The sequence below is a fragment of the Neomonachus schauinslandi genome, chromosome 10 (genome assembly GCF_002201575.2).
Source record: "Neomonachus schauinslandi chromosome 10, ASM220157v2, whole genome shotgun sequence".
Taxonomy (NCBI): Eukaryota; Metazoa; Chordata; class Mammalia; order Carnivora; family Phocidae; genus Neomonachus; species Neomonachus schauinslandi.
In genome coordinates this window covers 8,367,584-8,390,328 of record NC_058412.1, presented here as the reverse complement: position 1 = coordinate 8,390,328, position 22,745 = coordinate 8,367,584, and the positions used below count along the sequence as shown (strand labels likewise).

General features: G+C 43.8%; 1 protein-coding gene across 3 annotated transcripts; it reads left to right on the top strand.

Moving 5' to 3' along the window:
• Positions 1 to 889: 889 nt before the first annotated feature.
• Positions 890 to 22,247, top strand: E2F6 (E2F transcription factor 6). Of its 3 annotated transcripts, none has more exons than XM_021697453.1 (7): positions 890 to 1,255; positions 10,406 to 10,460; positions 13,856 to 14,072; positions 15,925 to 16,080; positions 17,584 to 17,698; positions 20,407 to 20,554; positions 21,030 to 22,247. In XM_021697453.1, exons 1-7 carry the CDS (start codon positions 1,148 to 1,150, stop codon positions 21,077 to 21,079), a joined length of 849 nt encoding a protein of 282 aa, XP_021553128.1. In that variant the 5' UTR covers positions 890 to 1,147; the 3' UTR covers positions 21,080 to 22,247. The 3 variants fall into 3 exon arrangements, with proteins under 3 accessions (XP_021553128.1, XP_021553129.1, XP_021553130.1); XM_021697454.1 differs by having other exon boundaries at positions 21,033 to 21,272; XM_021697455.1 differs by lacking the exon at positions 890 to 1,255 and adding an exon at positions 9,048 to 9,111.
• Positions 22,248 to 22,745: the final 498 nt, after the last annotated feature.

Below are 22,745 nucleotides of genomic sequence, written 5' to 3'. Positions count from 1 at the left end.
CAGGGGGAGAAGAGACTCCCTGCTGAGCAGGGAGCCCAATGTGAGACTCGATCCCGGGACTCCATCCCGGAACTCCAGGATCATGACATGAGCCGAAGGCAGTCGCTCAACCAAATTGAGCCACCCAGGCGCCCATGCCTTTCTATTTCAAGCATTCGCTTGTCCCTGTTCTAAGTAATTTAATTAATTTAATTCTCACAACAACCTTATGAAATAAGTACTGTCATTATTCCCATTTAACAAATGAGGAAACTGAGCTACACAGTGATTAAGTAACTTGCTTAAGGTCCTGTAAACTTAATAAGGAGAGAGAGAAGCCAGGATTTGAAAACACACTTTCTGGCTCCAGCTTTAAACGTTCAGTTTATTTTTCTGTTTCCTCTATTGGAATTTTGAGATTGAGTCTGTGCCAAATTCTAATGAGTATCTCCTGTACCCACCACGATACCTGGCACAGCAGATAATCAATAATTTATTCATCAGATGAAAGAAAGAAGAAAGAAACAGAAAGAAAGAAGCCTATAAGTAAACAATTGCACAACGGTTTGATTACCAACATTTACTAAGCATCAACACCGGGCAAACGCCTGCGGTGTGTGGAGGGAGCTCCAAGTTAATTAACATCCGCGCGCTCAGAAGTTTCAATAATCAGTGTTGACAATTGCATTCCCCCTCTCACCCCCCCCCCCCCGCCCCCAACCACTGCCTCTTTTTCTCTGGCCCCGTTCCTTTCTTCTGAAATTCCTGCTCCACCTCTTCCTCCCCTCTGCCATCCTCTCCGTGGATTTCGCGTCCGGGCTTTCCCGGGCTCCGGCCGCCGGGAGAGGGTTAGTGCGTGGGAGCGCTCCGGCAGCGGCGGGCATGCGCACTGGGGGCGGCGCACTGCGCATGCGGGAAGATGGCGGGCTTGGAGTCCTGAGAGCCTTGGGTCACCCTGTTCTCCCGTCGGCGTTGTAGCTCCCGAGATCGTGGGGCAGTGGCGCGTTCGTTCGCGGGCCTGCCTAGGCAGCGGCGCCTCCGAGCAGGCCGCGGGCCCGGTTCGTGCTCGGCCCCCGGGACCCGGCGCATTGGGGGCGGCACACGGCCGGAGCTGGAGAAGGCGGGAGAGCTCGCGGGGTGCGAGGCGAGGGACGGCCGGCTGGGCAGCATGAGTCAGCAGCGGCCGGCGCGGAAACTGCCCAGCCTACTGGTGGACCCGGCGGAGGAGACGGTGCGCCGCCGGTGCCGCGACCCCATCAATGTGGAGGGCCTGCTGGTAAGCCCCGGGGATGGCCTGTGCCGGGAGCGCCTGGGGCCCTGGCGCTGCGCGGGGTGGCGCGGGGGCGGGTCTCAGGCCCAGCCGCCTCTTCTCGTTCGCTGGGGAGCCGGACCCACCGCTCTCTGGGTCGTGAGTTCCCCTTGGGCCGGGTTCGTGGTGGGAGCACCCCGTCTCCCTGGCTCTACAGCTGCCCATCCTGTGCTCTGAACCAAGCCGGTCGGTCTTTCACTTAAAACTCTCTCGCCTTCCTCTTTCAACACTTGCTCCCAAACGTGTTGTCAGTCTTACTGGCTTTTATCTAGGGCTAGGGAGCACTGTTGGAGAAAATCGCCCAACTTCTCTTTTTTCTACCTCCGCTGGACCCTCGCTCTATCTCTGCGAGTTATTTGTGTTTGTCTTCATCCTCCTTTCCCATTCTCTTGACTGTAGCCATTTGAAACCCTACACTACTTTTCCCACCCCACAGCTGCCAGTTCAGCACATTAAGATCGCGCTCCCTCTGCGTAAGGTTAATTTCCTCTATTCTTGTTTTAGACTAGGTGCAATAGAACCTTGGTTCTCAGAGGCATTGATGAATGCACATTTTTGCATTTCTCCCCGTATTTTCAACTTTTCTCCTGGTTTCTTCCCATAATAACGAAACATTTGCTGAAGTTAATATGCCCAATCATCATGGTGTTTCAGTGCTCAAAAATAATTTATGAGCATAATCTCCTTTAATTCCTCGTAGCAGTCCTGCGAGCTTATTATTCTTGTTCTCCATTTGTCAAAATAGACTTGGAAATGTTAAGTGGCTTGCCAGTGCTTAGGTACTACCTGGAAAAGCCTGGATTTAACCTCACAATGTCTGACCCCTGATGATAAATTCTTGACTACTTAAACTGCATCCTAAATATTTCCCCATCTTAAAAGAGCCTTCCCTTACTTCTAGATAACCCTGTCATTTGTATTTCTTCCTCCAAACTTTTCCAGAAAATTGTTTGCATTCACTGTGTCCATTGTCATTACCATTGGCGGGGTGTGGGGGGGGACCTCTGCCCTCAGCACAGCCCTAAGACTCTTCTAACCAAGTTCCGCCAACAACCTTGTTAGTTCCATCAGATGTTTCACCCCTTGTCTCTGGTTTCCACAGGACTGACCACTTTATTTTGTTGGAAACTCACCTTTGAATGGCTTCTTTGGCCATACATACTCTTAGTGCTCCATTTGGTCTCTCCTTGTGCTCCTTTGCAAACTGCTCTCTTTGCATTCCTTACATGTTGGTGTTTTTTGGGGTTTTCTTCTACTCTTTCTACACATTCTTCATGTGGGACGTCATTCACCACTCCTAGGACTTCTGATACCATCTTCATTGGTAACCATCTATATTGGTAGTCTTCATCTTTGAGGATTTGATAAAAGCCCTGAACTCTCAACTGTGGAAAAACCACTTAATTTTGCATTTAATATCAGAAGATACACACATCCCTTGAAGTCTTAGATATTCTTACCTATTTTGGCAGTTTCAGTTGCCATGTCATAATAACTCCTCGATCTATAAATCCAGCTCAGAGCCTTCCAACTGTCTACTGATGTCGCTACTTAGATTTCAAACTCCTATGCATAATTGAATTCATTATCTTCTTGCCGAAGCAGGCAACAGCTTTGCTATCTCTTATCTTTATAAGTGGCACCCACCCACCATATTGCCCAAGCTGGTCTCTTAGGCATCATCCTTGCCTTTTCCCTTTTCCAAACTGACGCCCTCTATCCTCCCAATCTAATTAAAAGTAATCACCAATACTTGGCACTTCTAACCATCTAACTCTCAGATTGTTGCAATGTTTTCCTGCTTCTGGTCTTGCCCCCAGACTTCTAGATATTCTTCATGTAGTAACTATCGTGGTCTTTTTAAAGCGTATTTCTGACCATGTCATTTGGCTTAAAGAATCTATTGCAGTTCCCTAGTGCTTTCAGAATAGAGTAGAAACTTCTTAATATAGTCAGGTTCCTGGATTTATCTTTTTTGACCTGCTTATAGTTGCTAGATTTCCACATTTCCATATTCTTTTGGACCCTACATATTCATACTCCACCTTCCCAGAAAGCCTTTTTTTAAACTTTTTTTTTTTTAAAGATTTTATTTATTTATTCATGAGAGACAGAGAGAGAGAGAGAGAGAAGCAGAGGGAGAAGCAGGCTCCCAAGGAGCAGGGAGCCCGATGCAGGACTCAATCCCAGGACCCTGGGATCATGACCTGAGCCGAAGGCAGACGCTTAACCGTCTGAGCCACCCAGGTGCCCAGAAAGCCTTTTTTTTAAAAAGCACACATTTCCTTGTTACCTCCCCTGGTTTTCAGGTCTGGATGTATAGGTCCCTTGTCTGAAGCCTTCTCTGACATCTGACATATCAAGACTAGGTTAGGCACTCCTTTTGTGCTCCTAAAGCACCCTGTGCTTACCCTGTCTGCAGTGTGTCTCTTAGGTCCCTGAGTGCAGTGACTCTGTCCATTTCGTTGTTATATCTGCAGTGGTTTGGTGCCTCTCACAAAAACATTTGGTACATAGTTATTCGATGACTGAAGTACGTACTCTTACATGTTCGAATATGTGTTTATTTTCCTGCTTGTAAAATGGTGATTTAAACAGCTCTCTCGGTGTTTTTATTGGCTAGTGACTGGATATTTAGCAAAGTGTGTTGCTGTGCAAAGCTTAGTCATGTATCTGGCTGAGTGTTTGATGTTCCGCAGGTAAATGGATTGAAAACTGTGGAATTTAGAGAAGGGAGAGAGTGGTGTTAGTTGGAGGTGGAACTCAATCTGCACATTGAAAAATGAGGAAAATCTGAATGAGTGAGGAGAATGCAAACACCTTGGACAAAGGTATATTTTCAAAGGGCTCTTAAAGGAATATGACTCCCCAAAATAGGCAAGCAGTACAAAGAGACATCTGTATAGAAGAGTGTTTAACCAACATAGAGGCAGTGCTTAAGATTTTAGTCCCTGAAACTGACCTCGTGTTCTCTCCTTTCGTCCTTTGAGATCTCAAATTATAAATTACTCTGCAGTCTTCAGATGTGGGAAACGGAGCAGTAGTAAAATAGCTTCCATTGTGCTGACTTGCCTGTCAGGAGCTGCTGGCTCCTGAGAGCTTGTGTGCATCGAGATGGGTCCTGCTGATATTCAGCTTGGCGGCCTCTGCCTTCTCCATTCATTCCCCAGCTGAGATACAAACAGGCTAGTATCAAGCCTGAACCAGTGGGGGCACAGAACCAGTTGGAGGGTTGAAAGGGAAAGTTCTTAGGTAGTCCATTCTTGAGGTTTGACTACTACTGAGCTCTCCCTTGGCATCCCTCAGGGAAATTACCAGAGTAACCTCTCAGTGAGACTCCTCCAGAGGAACGGAGACGGTGACAGCTCCCCCCAGTGGTGGGTCGTCAGCTCTAGAAGCAGTGGCGTCCGCACTGGCGCCCCGGCAGCTTAGTCCCGTAGAAGTTGGAGGACTGCCATCCTCAAGATGCTGAAAAGGTCAAAAATAAGTGTCCTGCACAGGCACCACTTTGAAAAGGCTCCCATTGGCCTAATCTGGGACAATCTGAGCCTCAAACTAACAGATTTTATACTTAGAGAATAAAATAAGAATCCAGGCTCCTCAGATACAGCCCAGTCCAGCCCCTACAGATCTTTAGGCCATGAAACTTAAAAGACCATTAGAAGACCCCCCCCCCCCCGCCGCCCCAGCTCAGCCAGCACACACTAGTGGGACAGACAGGGTACCTGCTGTAGGCATTCCTGTTTCTAAAGGAGGAGATGGGAGTCACGGGAGTAACCGGTCCAGAGCAGTTCTGAAAATCAGCTTGCTATGTGTTAGAAATTTCTTGGTTAGGTCTCAGGGAACAATTCTCTGTGCTCCCAGCTCTACCCTCCGGGCTGTTGGTTCCACTGTCTGTCTTCCTTTCTTCCTCATGAGAGGTAGTCCCTATTTGAGGCTGAGAAATTTTATCAGCCTGCTTACTGGCAATAGAATTTTGGGTGTTGAGTAACGTCTTTTCAATTTAAACAGTGTCCCTTTTCATCCAAGCTGACAGTGTTTTTGCTGATACGATTCTCTCAGAAACTGTGTGGACCTTCTGTGGATCCTGTTGTGGTTCACTCAGCAGACAAACATCCCACCTTTCTTCTGGATGAACCCTTCTGCACCTTGGGCTCCTGCTGGAAAGGCTGATGGACAGTGCCCCGGAGCTTCGTAGAGGCCCTGGCCTCGATTTAGAGGATCTGTGGGGCTCGTCCTTCATCTCTCAAGGCCTTTTGCATGACTGCATAGCACTCTGAGGCACCATCTTTGGTCCACCTGAGGTCTTACCCAAAAGTTGTACAGTCACACCGTCACCATCATCTTTATTTTTTTTCAATTTTTATGTTATTTTTGGAAAAGGTGGGGGAGGGGCAGAGGGAGAGAGAATCTCAAGCAGGCTCCACACTCAGCACAGAGCCCGACTTAGGGTTCTATCTCATGGCCCTGCGATCATGACCTGAGCTGAAATCAAGAGCCGGACGCTTAGCCGGACGCTTAGCCGGACGCTTAACTGAGTCACCCAAGTGCCCTTCACCTTCATCTTTAGATTATGCCTTGGATTTGGTCTTTCTTAGGTGTCATTTCTTAATTTGAGCTTCTGGAGAGGCTGGGAATTTTTTTTTTTTTAAGATTTTAATTTATTTGAGAGAGAGCAGAGGGGCAGAGGGAGAAGCAGACTCCCCGCTGAGTGGGGAGCCCAATTCAGGGATCGATCCTGGGACTCTGGGATCATGACCTGAGCCGAAGGCAGACGCTTAACTGACTGAGCCACCCAGGCGCCCCAAGGCTGGGAATTTTTAAAGCCTTTAAGTCCTGGCTCCTTTTTGTTTAACAATCCTTTTCTCGATTTCTCTCTCACACATTTTACTGTAGGCTGCAGGGAGAAACCAGGTGCCACAGTCAACACTTTGTGTGGAAATCTCAGGTTACCTGGGCCATTACTGTCAGCTTCCCACATAACTGCAGTTGATGGTGTTGCTGAGCATTCTGTCCTAGCATAACAGACGTCTCCCTTCTTCTGCTTTGTAGTAGCATGATCCTGTCTTCCTTTTGAACCTTCACTGGAGTGCCCTCAAAGTCCAGGTTTCTGCTGATAGTTTCTTTCAAAACTGCTAAGTTTAAACAGACGTTTTGGTAATTATCCAGTGGTTGTACAGGAGAATGTCCTTGAGGTACACAGTGAGTTACTTAGGGTCAGCAGTTTACCCTCAAGTGATTCAAGGAAAAAAGTTGTGTGTGTATAGAGAAAAAAATGAGGGGCACCTGGGTGGCTCAGTCGTTAAGCGTCTGCCTTCGACTCAGATCGTAATCCTGGGGTCCTGGGATCGAGCCCCGCATCGGGCTCCCTGCTCCGTGGGAAGCCTGCTTCTTCCTCTCTCACTTCCCCTGCTTGTGTTCCTTCTCTCACTGTGTCTCTCTCTGTCAAATAAATAGATAAAATCTTTAAAAAAAAAATGATAAAGCAAATGTAGTAAAACATTAACATATGGGGGATTTGGATGAAGGGTATATAGCAATTTTTAGTGCTACTTCTGTACCTTCGATGAAGGCTGAGATTATTTCAAAATAAAAAGAAAATGGGTATCCCTGAGAGGAGCTTACACAATCGTCTCCTTTTGAGAGGGGCAAGGCCCCTCCACTTGAGTGGGAGCTCTCTCTATTCCAGCTCCTGTGTCTGCTTCTGGGTTCATACCCGGGGCGGGGAGGATGTCCATACAAGAGTGAAGAGCCTCATTGGCTTCCCTCCAGGGGTGAGGTGCACTGCTCTGATCTGAGGGACCTAAATAATTTGCGTCCAAGTGCAGGGGTGGCATGGCATTTCATTTGCTTTTTTTTTTTTTTTTTAATAGCTTACTAACTTTTCTGTGAGGAAACATTTATTCTGATTTTTTCTTTTAAGATTTTATTCATTTGAGAGAGCACGCACAGTGGGTGGGGCGGCAGGCAGAGGGAGAAGCAGACTCCCGCTGAGCAGGGAGCCCGATGTGGGGCTCCATCCCAGGACCCTGAGATCATAACCTGAGCGGAAGGCAGATGCTTAACCCACCGAACCACCCAGGTGCCCCCATTTATTCTGATTTTAAAGCCACTTCGAAAGGAATCCTATCTAGTCCTTTCTACTTCCAGAAAGGCTCCTGGCCTACTTGTTGAATGCCTTACCAAAGTTAGAGTAGCTGGAAAGGCTTGCCAGGTGTCAGGCTGATCTAGCCAGATGATGAATGTTGTATTAGAACACAGAAAATGATGCTTGATAATCTCTCAGGGATCTGATTCATGGTGTACACAAGAGGGGGTCTTCACCCTGTGTCCTTGTGTCTTAACTACTCATTGTTTCAGAGTTCTGAGTTACTTACCAGTTGAAGTTATCTGTGACAAGGTACTATTTCAGCTTCACATGTTAACAAATATTTACCAAGTGCTTGAATGTGCCAGACGCTGTTCTGGTTCAAAACGCAAAATGATAATAGTCTCTTACGGTTGCATAGAATTTTACAATTAACACAATTCCTTTTTTAATCTTCATAGTAGCTTGGAAAATGGGCAATAAAATTATATCAACACATTCTGTTACAGATAAAGGCCCAGATCTCTCAGTGTCTAAGAAGTCAGGTAGCTGGTAGTCCTGAACCCCAGTCTTAAGCCAAGAACTATTTTGAATGTAAAGGAGATGAATGTGTCATTACTGTGGACACTTTGGAAATCTCCAGTATTGTTCACCTGTAGGATTTATACGTACTGGGATGTCTGCCCCGGAGAGGCCACAATACTGTTGTGATTCTTCCAAGATAAAGAGATTGTGTTTTCATAGTCAAAAGGTTTAAAAAAAAAAAGGGGGGGATGCCATTGGACTCTGCTTTCCCACAGCTCTCGGTGTAGACAGCAGGCAGTGCAGCCACATTTATGGCAGAGTGTGTGGAAAAGCAAGTTGTCCTTGCTCCTGTTGTCATGCCTGATTGAGGTATCATCCCTGTGCCAACCTGCAAATGGCAGCAGTCTGGATAAGACGACAAGAAAGGGGAGTACAGAGCGGAAAAGCTACCCTTCTGGAACGTGCGGCGAGGAGATAGTGAGGCAGCCTATTAGGATACCATTAAGGGCCTGTATGTAGGACTTGGCCCTGCTACTCTAAATTAAGAACCGGAAGTCTTTTTGCGGCAAGGCACCTATGAGCCCTGCTGTATTAACCCTTCCTGTGTACTTTTTTAAGGAACATATAACAATTTAGGATATTTGTCTGTCTGTGTTTCAAATCAGTGTGCCGAGGATGGATTCTTTCTCATTTAAGAATCTTTCTACAGTAAACTCTGTCTCCTACAATTTTAGCAGAAGGGGTAAATATAGAAATAGCAATGACCGGTGGTCACATTCATCTGTGTCTGACTTTAAGAGGACTGCGCTTTAGTGGTTCACTGGCGGGTCCTGTATTGGCAGGTTGCTCTTGTCAGCGCTGTTGTTCGGAGAGCTCATCGGGCGTAGTCCCTGCCCCCAAGACAGGCCTTCCCGACTCAGGTTTTGCACACCCCAGCAGGTCTGCGTTGTCCTTTACATTCTAACAACTAAGTTGCTAATTCTATAGCAGAATTCTGTTTCAGTAGAATTATTCCATATCAGGTTAGTTAACTTGCTAATAGATGCTATAATTTTTTCATAGGTGATACGGAAATCATTGTGCCAAGGATTTGCTGACACCAAGATAAACAAAGAGCTTCTGAACTGCTCACCTTGCCTTTAGACTTCCCCATCCCCCAGTCCTTTTGCTGTACGGCTACCATAATTATATTCCTAAACCATGAGCTTGGGTATGTCATATTCTTGTTCAGAAATCTGTGGTGATTCTCCACTGGTTAGGACATGAAGTCCAAACTCCTTAGCATGACTTCCATGATCTATGTTGAGTATGGTTCAGCATGCCTTTCCAACTTCAATGTCATGTTAGTCTTGCACTGACCACACAGGTGGGTCTTCAAAAGGTACCATGCCATTTAAATTTTCATACCTTTGTTTGTTGCATTTTCTGCACTAGAAATCCTCTCTTTTCCCTCTTGAAGCTCCCACGGGTTCGGGCAAAATCTGGCTTGTCCTTCAAGGCTCAGCTGGGGATCCCCTTCCCTGTGAATCCTTCTGTGATATCCCTTTCTGGGTGTATCCATAGTATTCCTGCCCATTCTCTTAGAGCACTTTATGGAATTCACCTGTCCCAATGCTACAGCCAGTTTCGGGGCCAGTTTTTTCACTGAGGCAAGAGCTGAACCTGATCACAGCGTGTCTGGAGGCACCTGTCATCGTTGTGCTTTGCTGTGTAAGCATGCGGCTAATATAAGGTTCTGTTTACCTGGCTTTATCTAAAGGTTTTATTTATTTTTTGCAAAAAAGATTTTTAAATGTATTACAGATGTTTTACTACCAGTTTATGTAAACTTTCATAGCATCTAAATACCTGATAAGATGGTGAACATTGGGAGTGGAGCTGCTACTCATTTCCTGGTTATTTGAAGAATTTAAAAGAAGTTTTTTTATTAATCTAATACAAAAGTTTCTAGTTAGGTAGTATGCATTATTTTCCATTATCAGAAATGCTGCTGTTTTCCCATTAATTATAATGGGAATGCATGGCCACCTGTGAAAACTGATGAGCAAATTTTTAGGAGCCAGTTACACTTAAATAGAAGCGATGAGCATTTGCCAGTTTAGACCTATCTTCTACCTCTGCTGAGCTTTCCAGAGTCAGAGATTGTTTCCCAATCATCTTTGTATTCCTTTTTATCCTCAGTATCTGATAGGGATGGTTAGTGTCTATTCAGTAGTAACTTCTCATTTGTATTTCTCCCCCATCCCTTTCTGTAACTACTCCATCCATACTCATGGAGGCCTGTGCACCGTTAGAAACAAAGCTCTATGAGCGCTGCCGGTTGTGAGCACAGTTAGGGTGGATCCAGTATGGAGGAAGGGCTGCTTTTCTCACAACTCATTATTACCCCACGGTGAAAAAAAAGCCCTTCTATTATCCAGGAGATGATGTTCATTTGCTTTTGCTCATTTTGCATTGTTGTCTTTAAATTACTAATTTAAATTTTTGTATTTTCTCTTTTCTAGCCATCAAAAATAAGGATTAATTTAGAAGATAATGTACAGTATGTGTCCATGAGAAGTAAGTTGATCCTGAAATATGTTTTAGGTTTTGTAGTTTGAACTTCATATGATTTAAACGATTTATTTTGAATGTACATAAGTTGATGAGAAACTTAAGTAAAATATATTATTCGTACACTGACTTCCAGCAAAAACTCCTGAGATTGTGGGCTGAATAATGTGCACAAATGCCAGTTTATTCTTTGTTGCTTTTAGAAATCATTTTTAAAATGGGATGGTCTGTGTTTAAGGATATTTTCTCGAAATTCTGTGAGAGCAGTATTGTCGCTGTCAGCAGAATTGAAGGCCCTCGACAACAGGCAGGAGAACTGTCTTTGGCCTCAAGTTTTCGTTTGATTCCCTTTGCTCTGTCGCATTCCTGCCATGGACCAGCATGCAGAGTCATCGAAAGGAGATGGGAGTACCAGTTGCTCTGGTTCCCATCCTTCTGGAAATTGTTACCATAGATAGCCCCACCCCTGACTTCCCCTTAATTAGGTCCTAACCACAAGGAATAGACTGTGCATAGGTCCCACATGTAGATCTTAATATCAGCCCTTAATTTCTCCTCAGCCCCTGCCACAGCCTCACCCATAGCTGGTGCCCAGGTTTGGTCAGTTTTACGTTGGAAGTGTGTCCCTCGTCTGACCGTCCCCACCACCTTACAGTATCGTCTAACACACACTGAGCTTGTACAGTGCGAGCTGCGTCAGGCTCTTTGCATGCATTATCGCAACAACCCTTTAAAATACAAGTGTGGATTATTACTCATTTTTTATAGCTGAGTAAACTGAGGCCTCAGTCAGGATTTACCCCCCACACCTTGGACTCAAGCCCCTCGTCTTAACCACTGGGTTAGACTGCTGCTTGCAGTGTGGGTCCTCCCTCCCTCCCTAGCTGACACGGCGGGACGGCCTCCTCGATAGGTTGTCTGCTTTTAGGCTCTTCCACTGTGCCGCCAGGGGGATTTTCCTAACACAGAACTGGGATTGGGATCTCATGCAACCTGGAATTCTTCCACAGTGTTCTATTACAAATAGAGAAAACCCTGACTCCTCATTTATTTGGTTTTACTTATTTGTATTAAATTTATAAGCCACCTCATTTCCTTAAAAGAAACAAGGCAGTAGAGAACAGCTGGGCAGAAAGACAGGGCCCTTCTAGGTCATTCCAGCTCCACTGGGCAGCCTGGTCTTCATCTGCTGCCCTCACCATCCCTACCATCGGTGGGTTCCTTGAATCTACCCGTTCTCAACCACAGCTCTGTCTCATTAAGCCCCTTGCCCTCCGTCAGAGGGGAGAAGAGCTTCCTCTCTACCTTTCTGTCCTCTGCCCACTCACCCCCTTCAGGAAGATTTCCTTACTCCCTCTCCAGTCAGATTTCAGCTCCTCTTCTCGGGGACCTTGGATGCCTCGCTTGGCACTGACCTCAGGACATTGTGATAGAGTTCCTTACTAGGCTAAGGAACATCTTTAGTTTGAAAACCTTTTGAATCATGTTTGTATTCCATCAACAACTCTCAGGTTACAGGTTTTCAGTTAATATCTTTCTAAAGTCACTTTCTAAAGTGACTGACGTGGTGGGAATATACTTAACCCTGAGCTTATAAGACCCTGTCGTGTTAGCAATTAGGGTGATTAGATGTATGCTTTTTCACTTTAGGATTTCTCTGTTGTAGTCTGCCAAGGCTTTTTGTAGAATGGTGACTTTCTTCTAATTAAACCCCATTTTAATTCCTATTTATTCCTGTTTAATCGTAAGTGTAGGAGTGGTCTCCACAGAGAAGACATGTGTATTATAAAATACATACTTGTGTTCTTGGAGTAGCCACCACTGGGCTTTAAACTGAATGACGTTTTAGAGGTTCTGGATACGGGGATTTCCTGATCGAAGACAGGACGAATATTTCTTTTGAAGCATACTCACTGTCATATGCTGTGAAAGTAGAAAAAAAAAAGAGAGATCAGATACTCCACACCAAAAGGACACCTGGGTTATTTGTAAAATATTTGCACAACAAACCAAAAATCTGCACAACAAACCATAAGAACTTGTTTTTTAATATCAAGTTGGGAAAGATGAAAGGAACGCTAATACTCGGTTCAGGCAAGTGCGTGAGCCGAGCCCCTCACACATAACACTGTGTAAAGTTGATAGAACCCCCCACCTGGATAGCAGGTTTAGCGGGACAGACATTCCCTAAAATACCCTTTTACCCGTCAATTCCAAATCGGGGAACTTAACTAAAGGAAACAAAGATGCACACAAAAATTTAGCTATAGGGAGATTTACTGAAGTATCGGGCAAAACAGCAAAGTTGGAGACAGTCAGAATTTCCAGTATTGGGGTAAGTTTAGCAAATATTCCATGCAGTTAAATATTATGCAGCCATTAAGAATAATGTTGGGGGCACCTGAGTGGCTCAGTCGTTAAGCGTCTGCCTTCGGCTCAGGTCATGATCCCAGGGTCCTGGGATCGGGCCCCACAACGGGCTCCCTGCTCAGCAGGAAGCCTGCTTCTCCCTCTCCCACTCTCCCTGCTTGTGTTCCCTCTCTTGCTGTGTCTCTCTCTGTCAAATAAATGAATAAAAAAAAACTTGAAAAAAAAAAAAAAGAGTAACATTGAAATACATTTGTTGCCAAGTGAGGATGTTCACAATGTTGAGTTAAAGCAGCTTATTAAAAATAGTCTGTTATTTTTGTTTTTAAAAGTTAAGTTTACATATTGACACTTGGGTGTGTCTGTGTGCTGTGGGGGCAGGATGTGTATGAAAAACTAAAATCATCAGAGCGGGGGAAGGAGGGAGGGAATTAAAGAGATCTTCCCCCTTCATTTGCTTATCTCTTAATATAGGATAGTGAATATTTAAAAAAATAGAGATGCCACTTTTCCTCAAGATATGTCCTAATATTTTAATAGAAGACTAATTTGAGCTCTTTGAGAAACTTCCATCAGGGTTACACTATGACATGTATAGGAACAGTTTAAGTGTTAAAAAGAAAAAGCCAAGTCTCTGCCTTTGCTTTATAAAGAATTCCTTAACTTGAAGACCAAATAAGAAATTTAATTTTAAAAACTGTTTCTAATCCTATTCCTGAGAGTGGTGGGGGTAGAAATGCAAACTCTCTATGTTTGATAAGATGCCACAGACTCCTCCAAATTCCCATGTCCAGGGGACTTGGCTGCATATTTCAAATCCTCCTTTGAGACTAAAACCTTTGTTTACCTGAGTTAGGCTGATACCTTTTTATCCAGTGTGAGAAATGTATTTCATAAAAATTAGCTATGATGTGTTCAGTGTGTAGAATTTCTGTAGGGGTCTGTGCTTACTGAGGAAATAAATTACTTTTTTTAGTGAGCTGAGAAAGAAGTGCTATTGAGAATTTTATGAATTTGTTTGTTTTGTTTCCCAGAAGCTCTAAAAGTGAAGAGACCTCGTTTTGATGTATCTCTGGTTTATTTAACTCGAAAATTTATGGATCTTGTCAGATCTGCTCCTGGGGGTATTCTCGACTTAAACAAGGTCGCCACAAAACTGGGAGTGCGGAAACGAAGAGTGTATGACATCACCAATGTTTTAGATGGAATCGATCTGGTTGAAAAAAAGTCTAAGAACCATATCCGATGGATGTGAGTTGGTTTCGAACTTTTCCTGGCTTTTCTCTTTTTTTTCTTCCCCCTTCTCATTAGGTGACAATACCATGCTTGAAACGCTAGATATTAGCAGTGTTTTGATAGGACAAAACAAAGTAAGAGATGGCTTCTTGTTAGGAAAGGATTCTATAAAAATTTCTCACATTGTCCCACAAGGTACATATTTTTTTCCTACTTAGGACTAAATAAAAGCCATAGACCTAGAGTATCATTCTGATATTACGGAAAAGTTGAATGGAATAATGATTAGTTTTAAGAGTTTTGTTTTTCAAGATCATAAGAAGGGGACGTCTGATTACTTAGGAGATTTTTTTTTTTTTTCCAAATGATTGTTGATATCAGGAGGAAATTAGTTGAGGTTGTAAAACAGTGTAATGTAATAAACACTTAGAAGCGTCCCGCCCCAGGGATTGTAATTCATTTGTTCTGGGGCAAAGGCAGGAATCTAATCTACATTCTTAACTACCCCAGGTGGTTATGAGTCAGATAGGCTATGGATCACACACTGTCCTGAATGTAAAAAACAATTAGTAGACAATGTCTAAAAGGCAGTTGGCTAGGGGCGCCTGGGTGGCTCATCACTTAAGTGTCCAACTCTTGATTTTGGCTCAGGTCATGATCTCAGGGTTCTGAAATCAAGCTCTGCACTGAGCGTGGAAGCCTGCTTAAGATTCTCTCTCCCCCTCTCCCCACCTGCCCACTTGTGCATATGCTCTCACTCACTCACTCTCTCTCAAAAAAAAAAGTCAATTGCTAAAGACTTCATATTTGATTAGGGAGAATCATGGAAGAAAGACCTTATGATATAGATGTAGTTATACATATAGATGTGTGTATGCACATGTGCATAAGAAGAAAGTTATTAATAATTACAATAAGCAAATACTGTGGATCAGTAAGAAACAATTCCATCGTGTAAGTACATATAAATACATTTCAGGCAAATGAAAAATCTACCAACAAAGATCATGAAATGGCTCTGAATAATGAACTTTGCTGTTAGGGCAAAGTGGTTCTTAAAGGAAGTTATTTTTTTCAATAGTACAGAAATGCAGATTGAATTCTAATCTGGACATGTTTGCTAAATAACATTAAATAACACTTTCAGGGTTAATATCAGATTGCATTCTGAATCACTAATTGGAATCAGATTTGAAAACTAGTAAACCAAAGGTAAAGGGGCCACAGCCTTTTTCATCTTCATTTCCATAAAGAAGAAGAAGAAATATCAGTGGCTTGGGTCATATCATACCAATATGATATGGTAGGTAGTAGTAACTAGAGAAAGTATATCTTTTAAGAATATTGAATATAATCATTACATTCAGATAGAACCAAGTATTATATGCACATGAGGGGAAAAATACTCAGAATTTTAGCAGAAGAACTACCATTTTAGTCTGTACTCCTTGTTTTTCATAGGGGACTAAAAGATTATAACTTATTAAAAGTTCTGCTATAAGTAGTAGAGCTGAGACTTAAACGGTATTATTGACTCTTGGTCTGTGCTCAATGACCTCCATCAGCTTTCCTTATTACTATTACTTTCTGTAGATTTATAATGGTTTGTTGGATTTTTTTAATCTCTCTGTAAGAGACTAGAAATGGGGACAAAAACCAGTTTATGTATAGGAAGAATAATGGTTGTCTAGAATAAAAGGAGGTCACGGGTGACGTTCAAGTACCTAGTTTTGTCTGTCAGTTTGTGAAATACCTGGTGTTAACATTTGGAGAAGTTCCAGTAATCTAACTTGTATTCTCTATAATCTTCTAGATGTTACTGATGGTGAGTTTTTTTGTTTTTTTCCCAAATACCTTTCTTGTAAAGAGGATCTGATCTTAGCAATTTTGGAGCAGTGCCCCAACAGAAGAAGCTGCAGGAGGAACTTTCTGACTTATCAGCAATGGAAGATGCTTTGGATGAGTTAATTAAGGATTGTGCTCAGCAGTTGTTTGAGTTAACAGATGACAAAGAAAATGAAAGATATCCTTTAACTCTGTCCTTTGTTTTTTAATGTTTTATTTAAATTCAATTTAATTAACTTATACTGTATCATTGGTTTCAGAGGTAGAATTTAGTGATTCATCAGTTGCATTCAGTACCCAGTGCTCATTATATCAAGTGCCTCCTTAATGCCCATCCCCCAATTTCCCCATTCCCCCCACCCACCTCCTCTCCAGCAACCCTGTTTGTTAACTCTGTCCTTTTTTAAAAAAATTTCTCCTTCCAAGGCAGGTTATTTTAAATAGTAGGGTCAGCTTGGGGATTTAATTAATATATTCAAAATACAAAATCAGACCTTTAGAAGTTTTAAAAGCAAGTAAAGGTTTAATTGTGTAGCCTCAGACGTACACAAATAAATGCCTTTTGCTCGTTTGTATGCTGTTTGTTCAGGTTAAATGCTGCCTCGTGACCATGTACCAACATCCATGTTTGCATTTAAAATAAAAACAGTGGCCCATTCTTGTTTGTTTTTTTAGTCAGAATGCTGTAAAGATAGTAACATCTGTTGGCGTTTGTGAAATGCAGGTTTTCCCTAATTTGTTAACTGGAGTTTATTTCTGAAAACAGAATGAAATTGTCATTGATTCGGCACTTGCACTGCTGCTCCGGCCCACAGAGCCTGGTGGAGCTGGCTGCGCCTCTGGGACCAGCAGGGGAGACTGGTCTTTTGTGGCGATCTTCTCCTGGGTCTCCCAGGTCCCCCGGGCCCATCTGCTCCGTTCTTGTCGCCCCTCTGTGAGGAGTCACTGATCCTCAGCGGTTCGTGCTTCAGACTGACTTACACTCTGCATCAGACTCCTCTATTTCCATAGTCCAGTTACTGGAAGGAAAGTAAATGCTGTTCCTCCACCCAAAAATCTGTAAAGTAAACAAAAAATGTTGGGGAAACCCAGTAAATCACATAATTGGTAAAATTTCAGGCGACATAGTAAAACAAGATGAAAAAATTCACATAGTGAGATGGAGAAGAATTTGGGATGCGAGAAACCCCATGGGTACACAATGGCCCTGAAACACTGATTCTCCAAGTTGTTTCCACTCTTTTACAGATGTTTTCCTCCTTGTATTGTAGGAGGTTGTTATCAAAACTGAATATTTTGTCCCCAAAGGTTCTCATAGTAAGATCTAGCAATGAGTAGGAAATGGGGGGCAGGGAGTAGTTAAACACCTTCACCTGAGTTGTTTTGTGTGTGTTATTAATATTTTTCTCCAGAAATTGTCGTCATAATCACGACGCTAGAGTTTAAAGGAATGCTTCGAGTTATAAATATTGTAAAACACTTTGTAAAATCTTAAGAATTGTTGATGAAATAATAATCATATATGAAATAATTTTTTACCAATTGCTTTCCTTAATTGTGAGTTCGTATCCCATAAAAACTACAGAGATTATAACATTACACTTGTATGCATGTATTATAAGAGAGGAATTATCTCCTCAGTACGTAGCATTCTGCTTAGAGACCCTTGACTGATGTTTACACTAGCGTATGTGACGTATCAGGACATTCATAGCATTCAAGCCTTCCACGAGCAGATTGTTATTGCAGTGAAAGCTCCGGCAGAAACCAGATTGGATGTTCCAGCTCCCAGAGAAGTAGGTATCCCTGCATTTCTAAGGATTTTTTTAAAGAGGGAGGCAGGTCAGTTGCTTAGGCTGTCACAGTCGTAATGACTTAGTAACCATCACGTGCATGTTAGCTGCCTGCCTGATATTGCTTGAGGCACTTTACACACTTCAACTTGTTTCGAGTAACACAGCAAATAGTCATGATTATTATCCTCTTGAAGGGAGGAGTCTGAAGCACAGAGAGATGAACTTTCTCATGATCACACAGTAAGTGACAGAACCAGAATTCAAGCCCAGATGGTTTGGCCTCAGAGTCTGTTGGTAATCATTGTACTGGGAGTGTACTGTACTCTCGGGTCCCACAGTGCCTCTGTTAGACAGTAGTCGACGACGGTAGACCGTAATGCCTCTTCGAGGAATCGCCAAGAATTGGCCTCGTTGTTTGAAGTTCCAGCAGTACATCTGGTGTCAGCGAAGGCTCTGGGGAATTAACTCTACCCAGACTCATCAAAGACTCATGAATAAACTAGAACACTAAGTGGTACATTCAAAATGAAAAGTGAAATTGCTGTGTGGGCGCGAATATTCTTACCAGCTGCCAGTTGCTTAGCCCACGCCCCCACGCAGGGAAGTTTGTATTGAAAAGTCACTGTTATCAGAAGGCTGCTTGGTAGGGATGGAATCAGAACCAAGGAGTGTGGCCCTTGAGACAGATCATCAAGTTCTCACAGCCTGGTAGACCCATCAGTGCTCATACTGATGTCCTCTGCATTGCCGTAGGGACTCACCTCCCTCATAGTGAAGAATATTCCCCACTCATCTATCCTCCTGTCCCCAGCAGACCACTGTCCCAAGTGGGCACACATGTTACTTGACAGTGTATTATAAATCAGTTAAGGGACAGCTTCTAATCTAGTCACACTGAAGTTGTGACTTATGGGTGATGTTTCCTCGTTACTCTATTTAGATTTGGATCTATTCCAAGTCTCCTAAGTAACTTTTGTATTTAATAGGAGTCGTTTGAGAGATGTTTAAACTTTTTTTTAATAATTAACCACTAATCTTTCAACACATCCTTACTTTGGGACATGATGGTCCATGCTGCGGTGACTGATGGGGTTTTGGGTTTTTTCCCCTGTGCCGTGAGCCGCTTCAGGCTATAATTGCTGAATTTTGCTGAGCTTTTGGATCATGCTCAAGACTCAGAGTCCAGTTTAAAGGCTGATGAACGTGGGCCCTGTGGGCAGCCATTCTCAGCAGTAAGTAAGGGAGTCATAAACGGGCACACTGCATTCAGTGGTGTGCAACCCCCACAAAGATGCAGGGTGAGATCTGGGAAGCTAGAGCCAGGGTGACCCTGGCCGCACTGGCCTCAGGTCCAGTCTGGCTGGCTAGGGTTTTATACATAGTCTCGCTGGGACACAGCCACATGCGCGTATGTTTAGACATTGTGTCTGGCTGTTTCCGCTCTGTAATGGCAGAATTATATAGTGGTGAAGGGATGGTATGGCCGGCGAAGCCAAAACTGTCCGCTGTCTCACCCTTTACGGAAAACGCTGCTCAGCTCTCATTTGGCGGAATAGGAAGTCCTCAGCTGGCTGCCAATTCTGAGCAACGTAACTTGTGTAGAAACATGTCTTGGGTTCTATAAGCTATATCATTCAAGCCAGACCAGGCTGGGCGGTCTAGGACCTGAGCGTGGATGGTCTTTCTCCCACCTATGTGTCTGGTCCCAGGAAGCCGCAGAGAAGGTGACACAGGGATTTGAGACCTTCTGATAAGCTGCATCTCCCCGAGTGCTGTTGTGAGATCCTGGTGAGATGTGTGGGGCCGGAGGGAGCGCGTCCGTACCTAGCCCAGGCCTCATGGCGTGGGAGGGCCGGGAACAGACTTCATGTGACACTTGAACCCACTTCCAGTCAGAATAACAAAGGAATCCTTTATAACTGAACTGTTCCTTAAGAATTTAGCGTAAATTGGTTCATTCCCAGGTTTCGGCGTGCACATGCGCGCGCGCACACACACACACACACACACGCCCCCCCAAACACAAAGAATTTAGCATAATTCTCAGTAGAAGCACCCTACTTCCTGCTATCTTGCAGAAAAAAAGTATTTTAATCCTGAGTAAATTTAAAGCTCCAAAGCCAAAAGGTGTGAATAATCATAATTAATAGTCCTTTACGTGCAATTCTTCTGAATATTTTTTACATTTCTGGGGTGTGTTTTGTCTGGATCCCATCCCCTGTCTCTTTCCCGCGGACAGAGAGCGGCCCGTTCAACGCGGTATCTCTTCGGCGGTCGGAAGGTCTAAACACACTCTTACTGTTGGAGACTTCAGGGTGTTTGAGATTTCTCTGGCATCTGGACACTGGTTTTGGACTCTCAAGTACAGACTCCTCGAAGGGGTCCGCTCCTGGAGTAGAGAAAGGGGGGCTCTCGAGTTGGGAGGTGTTCGCGTCACGACACCGGAGTCCTGCCGGACGGTTGAGGACCTGTGGCAGCGCCGTGAGGCGGCCGGTGGCCCAGTGGCTGGTGCAGGAGTGACGGAGGCCAAGTACGGGATTCTCTCCCACGTGTGGTAGAAGGAAAGGCACCTTAAGGAACTTAACATTCCAGCAGTATCCCTTGAGATGAAACTTTGGCAGTTCTAGCAAGTGAAACAATATCATTAGTGAATTCTCGCATTCATCCTGATGTGTCTTTTTTATGGTATTTTATGTGTCTTTTGCCAGAACTCCATCACAGTACATATAAGGAGCACCCGAGGCCCCATTGATGTGTATTTATGTGAAGTGGAGCAGGGCCACTCAGGTAGTAAAGTGTCTGAAGGTGCAGGCACCTCTTCATCTAAAAGCGAACATCCGGAACACCCCGCTAAAGGTAACTATACCGAGTCTGAGATTGGGAAGATGTAAGACTCTAATGGTTTTTGATATATGTGTGTGTATATATATACATGTAGCCTTTTTGTGCTCTTACGGATATTTTTACCCTGTCTAGCCACAAAAAAGTGAGTTAAAGAATGACTAGGTAATTCGTAACTACAGTTTAGACTATTTCTAACAACTTGAGAGTTAAATTCCATATAGTTTTGATGCCGTGGTGGTGCCCCCTGGTGTGGTGTCCGGGCAGAGAAGGCCGTCGCCATCCTCTGGCGGGTGCTGTCAGTGCGCGTTTGAGTTCCAGTTCATTCTTGTGAGACTCTACGGTAGCCTTAGGCCGTTAGCATAACAATGTGGTTCGTGACCAGGGGTCTTCAGCCTTTTCCTTAAGCACTCGAATTACACGTTCTGTTACCTGTCTACCTCTCAGACACTCACTCAGGAGAATCTCATGCATGGTTGTTATTTTTCAGAAGAAAATCCTCCGCAACAAAGTGAAGAATTGCTTGAAGTGAGCAACTGATGGCGTTTGAGAATTCGCGTACTGAGTTCCTGGGGAACATCCCGTGTGGATGAATTATGCATCACCTTTGATTCTCAGAGCAATAAATCATCCGTGAAACTCTGGTTCTGTCACAGCGTCAAGGCCGGTAGTGGCTTCGAGAAGTTCACTACTTCGATTACTGGATAATTATGGTTTCTGCATTTGAAAACAACTCTTTTTATAATTACTCACTGCTTTTTGTCAGTGAGATAGACATCTTGCCTACCGAACTCACTTCATCACGAAGAGAATTGCGGAGACAGAGGTCAGGCCTGAAGTGGACAGTGCTTCGCGGACTGTGCCCTTTCCTTCAAGGATCATGTGTCATTACCACAAAAGAAATTGCCTTACACAGGTTCACGTCTGCAGTTAGCTGTTAAACGTTCGATGGGTGTACACGGGCGTCTGAATGTGATGTCTTTGTATATATCTGTATCATGTTTAGGCTACTTATGTAATATGTCTAAGTCAGACTTTTCACCCTTGTACAGCCAAAATAATGTATATATGGAAAGTAACAGACAAATTCTCTAATTTCTGTGGTATCTATAACTTATTAGAATCCTCTGAATGGGGGTTAGAGGAAAGTTTTTTCCAAACTTCTACATGTAGAAGTATCATAAATATACTATACATTTAAAGTTCATGGATTTAATTAAAGGATTTCAATATGGTTCCCAGTGCTGAAATTGAAATCTGATACTTCTTGATTTCAAGCTCCCTACAGGGTTATTGTGTCTGAGCCGACTGGTGGCGTGCCCTAAAGCTTTAGGGACAAGTATAGAAATACTGTCAGGTAATGGCTTAATTCATTGCAAGACATGAATTTAATCATGATGAAAATTGGAAACTATTTTAACCTTTTTGCAAGCAGATTTTGTAATACGTTTCTGTATGCAGCCTTGCTTTTCAATCAAAGGGGTTTGCTTTTGATGAGTTAGTGGTACCCTGCCCTCTCTCCAGCTCTGGTCCCACATTTCCAAGCACCTAGCTCTCTCTACCTCACTGGGTAAGTCATTTACCACTCTGTGCCTCAGTTTACTCAGTAGTTTACCATTAGACTGTGAGCTCCTGGAGGGACTTTGTCTTACTCATTGTTATACCCAGGGCCTTGCACCAGGCCTGGCACATCAAAAGTGTTCAATAAATGTTTGAACAAATCAGCGAGTGAGTGAGTGAATTGTAAAACTGGACTAACAATACTTGGCTTGCCTGCTGCATAGGATTCTCGTCCGCATCATTCAGAATCAGATTTTGAGCTTCTCTTGCTTTCCGAGAGAGATTTGAAGCAACTTGAAATTAAGGCCATGTTAAAAAAGATTTTAAAAAGGAATCAAAACAAAATACTGAAAAATACTGAGCGTCTAGGATTCATTTACCTCCACGTTCTGCGGGGGAAATTGGGCAGATGTCCGTTCATAAGTGATGGCTGAAACCGTAGGAGGAGGTGAGCCCAGCTAATGGGAGGGTAAGCCGGAGAAGACGAGAGGCCCGCGACCATTCTACTTACGGGGAAATACAGAATAACAAGCCTTTCCTGAGCAGGAATAACGGGCCGGGGAGGAAAGAAGAAGGTGGTGCCCCCAAACCAACGAAGGCAGCATTGCCAGAAGTGACTCTCGTTCCTGAGCAGCAGGAGGCTCCT

Excerpts from the sequence above, each read along its gene's own strand:
- E2F6 (XM_021697453.1), top strand. The coding sequence starts at position 1,148 with ATGAGTCAGCAGCGGCCGGCGCGGAAACTGCCCAGCCTACTGGTGGAC. Across the intron at positions 10,461-13,855 it reads ACAGTATGTGTCCATGAGAA|AAGCTCTAAAAGTGAAGAGA; the intron begins GTAAGTTGATCC and ends TTTGTTTCCCAG. Across the intron at positions 14,073-15,924 it reads AAGAACCATATCCGATGGAT|AGGATCTGATCTTAGCAATT; the intron begins GTGAGTTGGTTT and ends TTTCTTGTAAAG.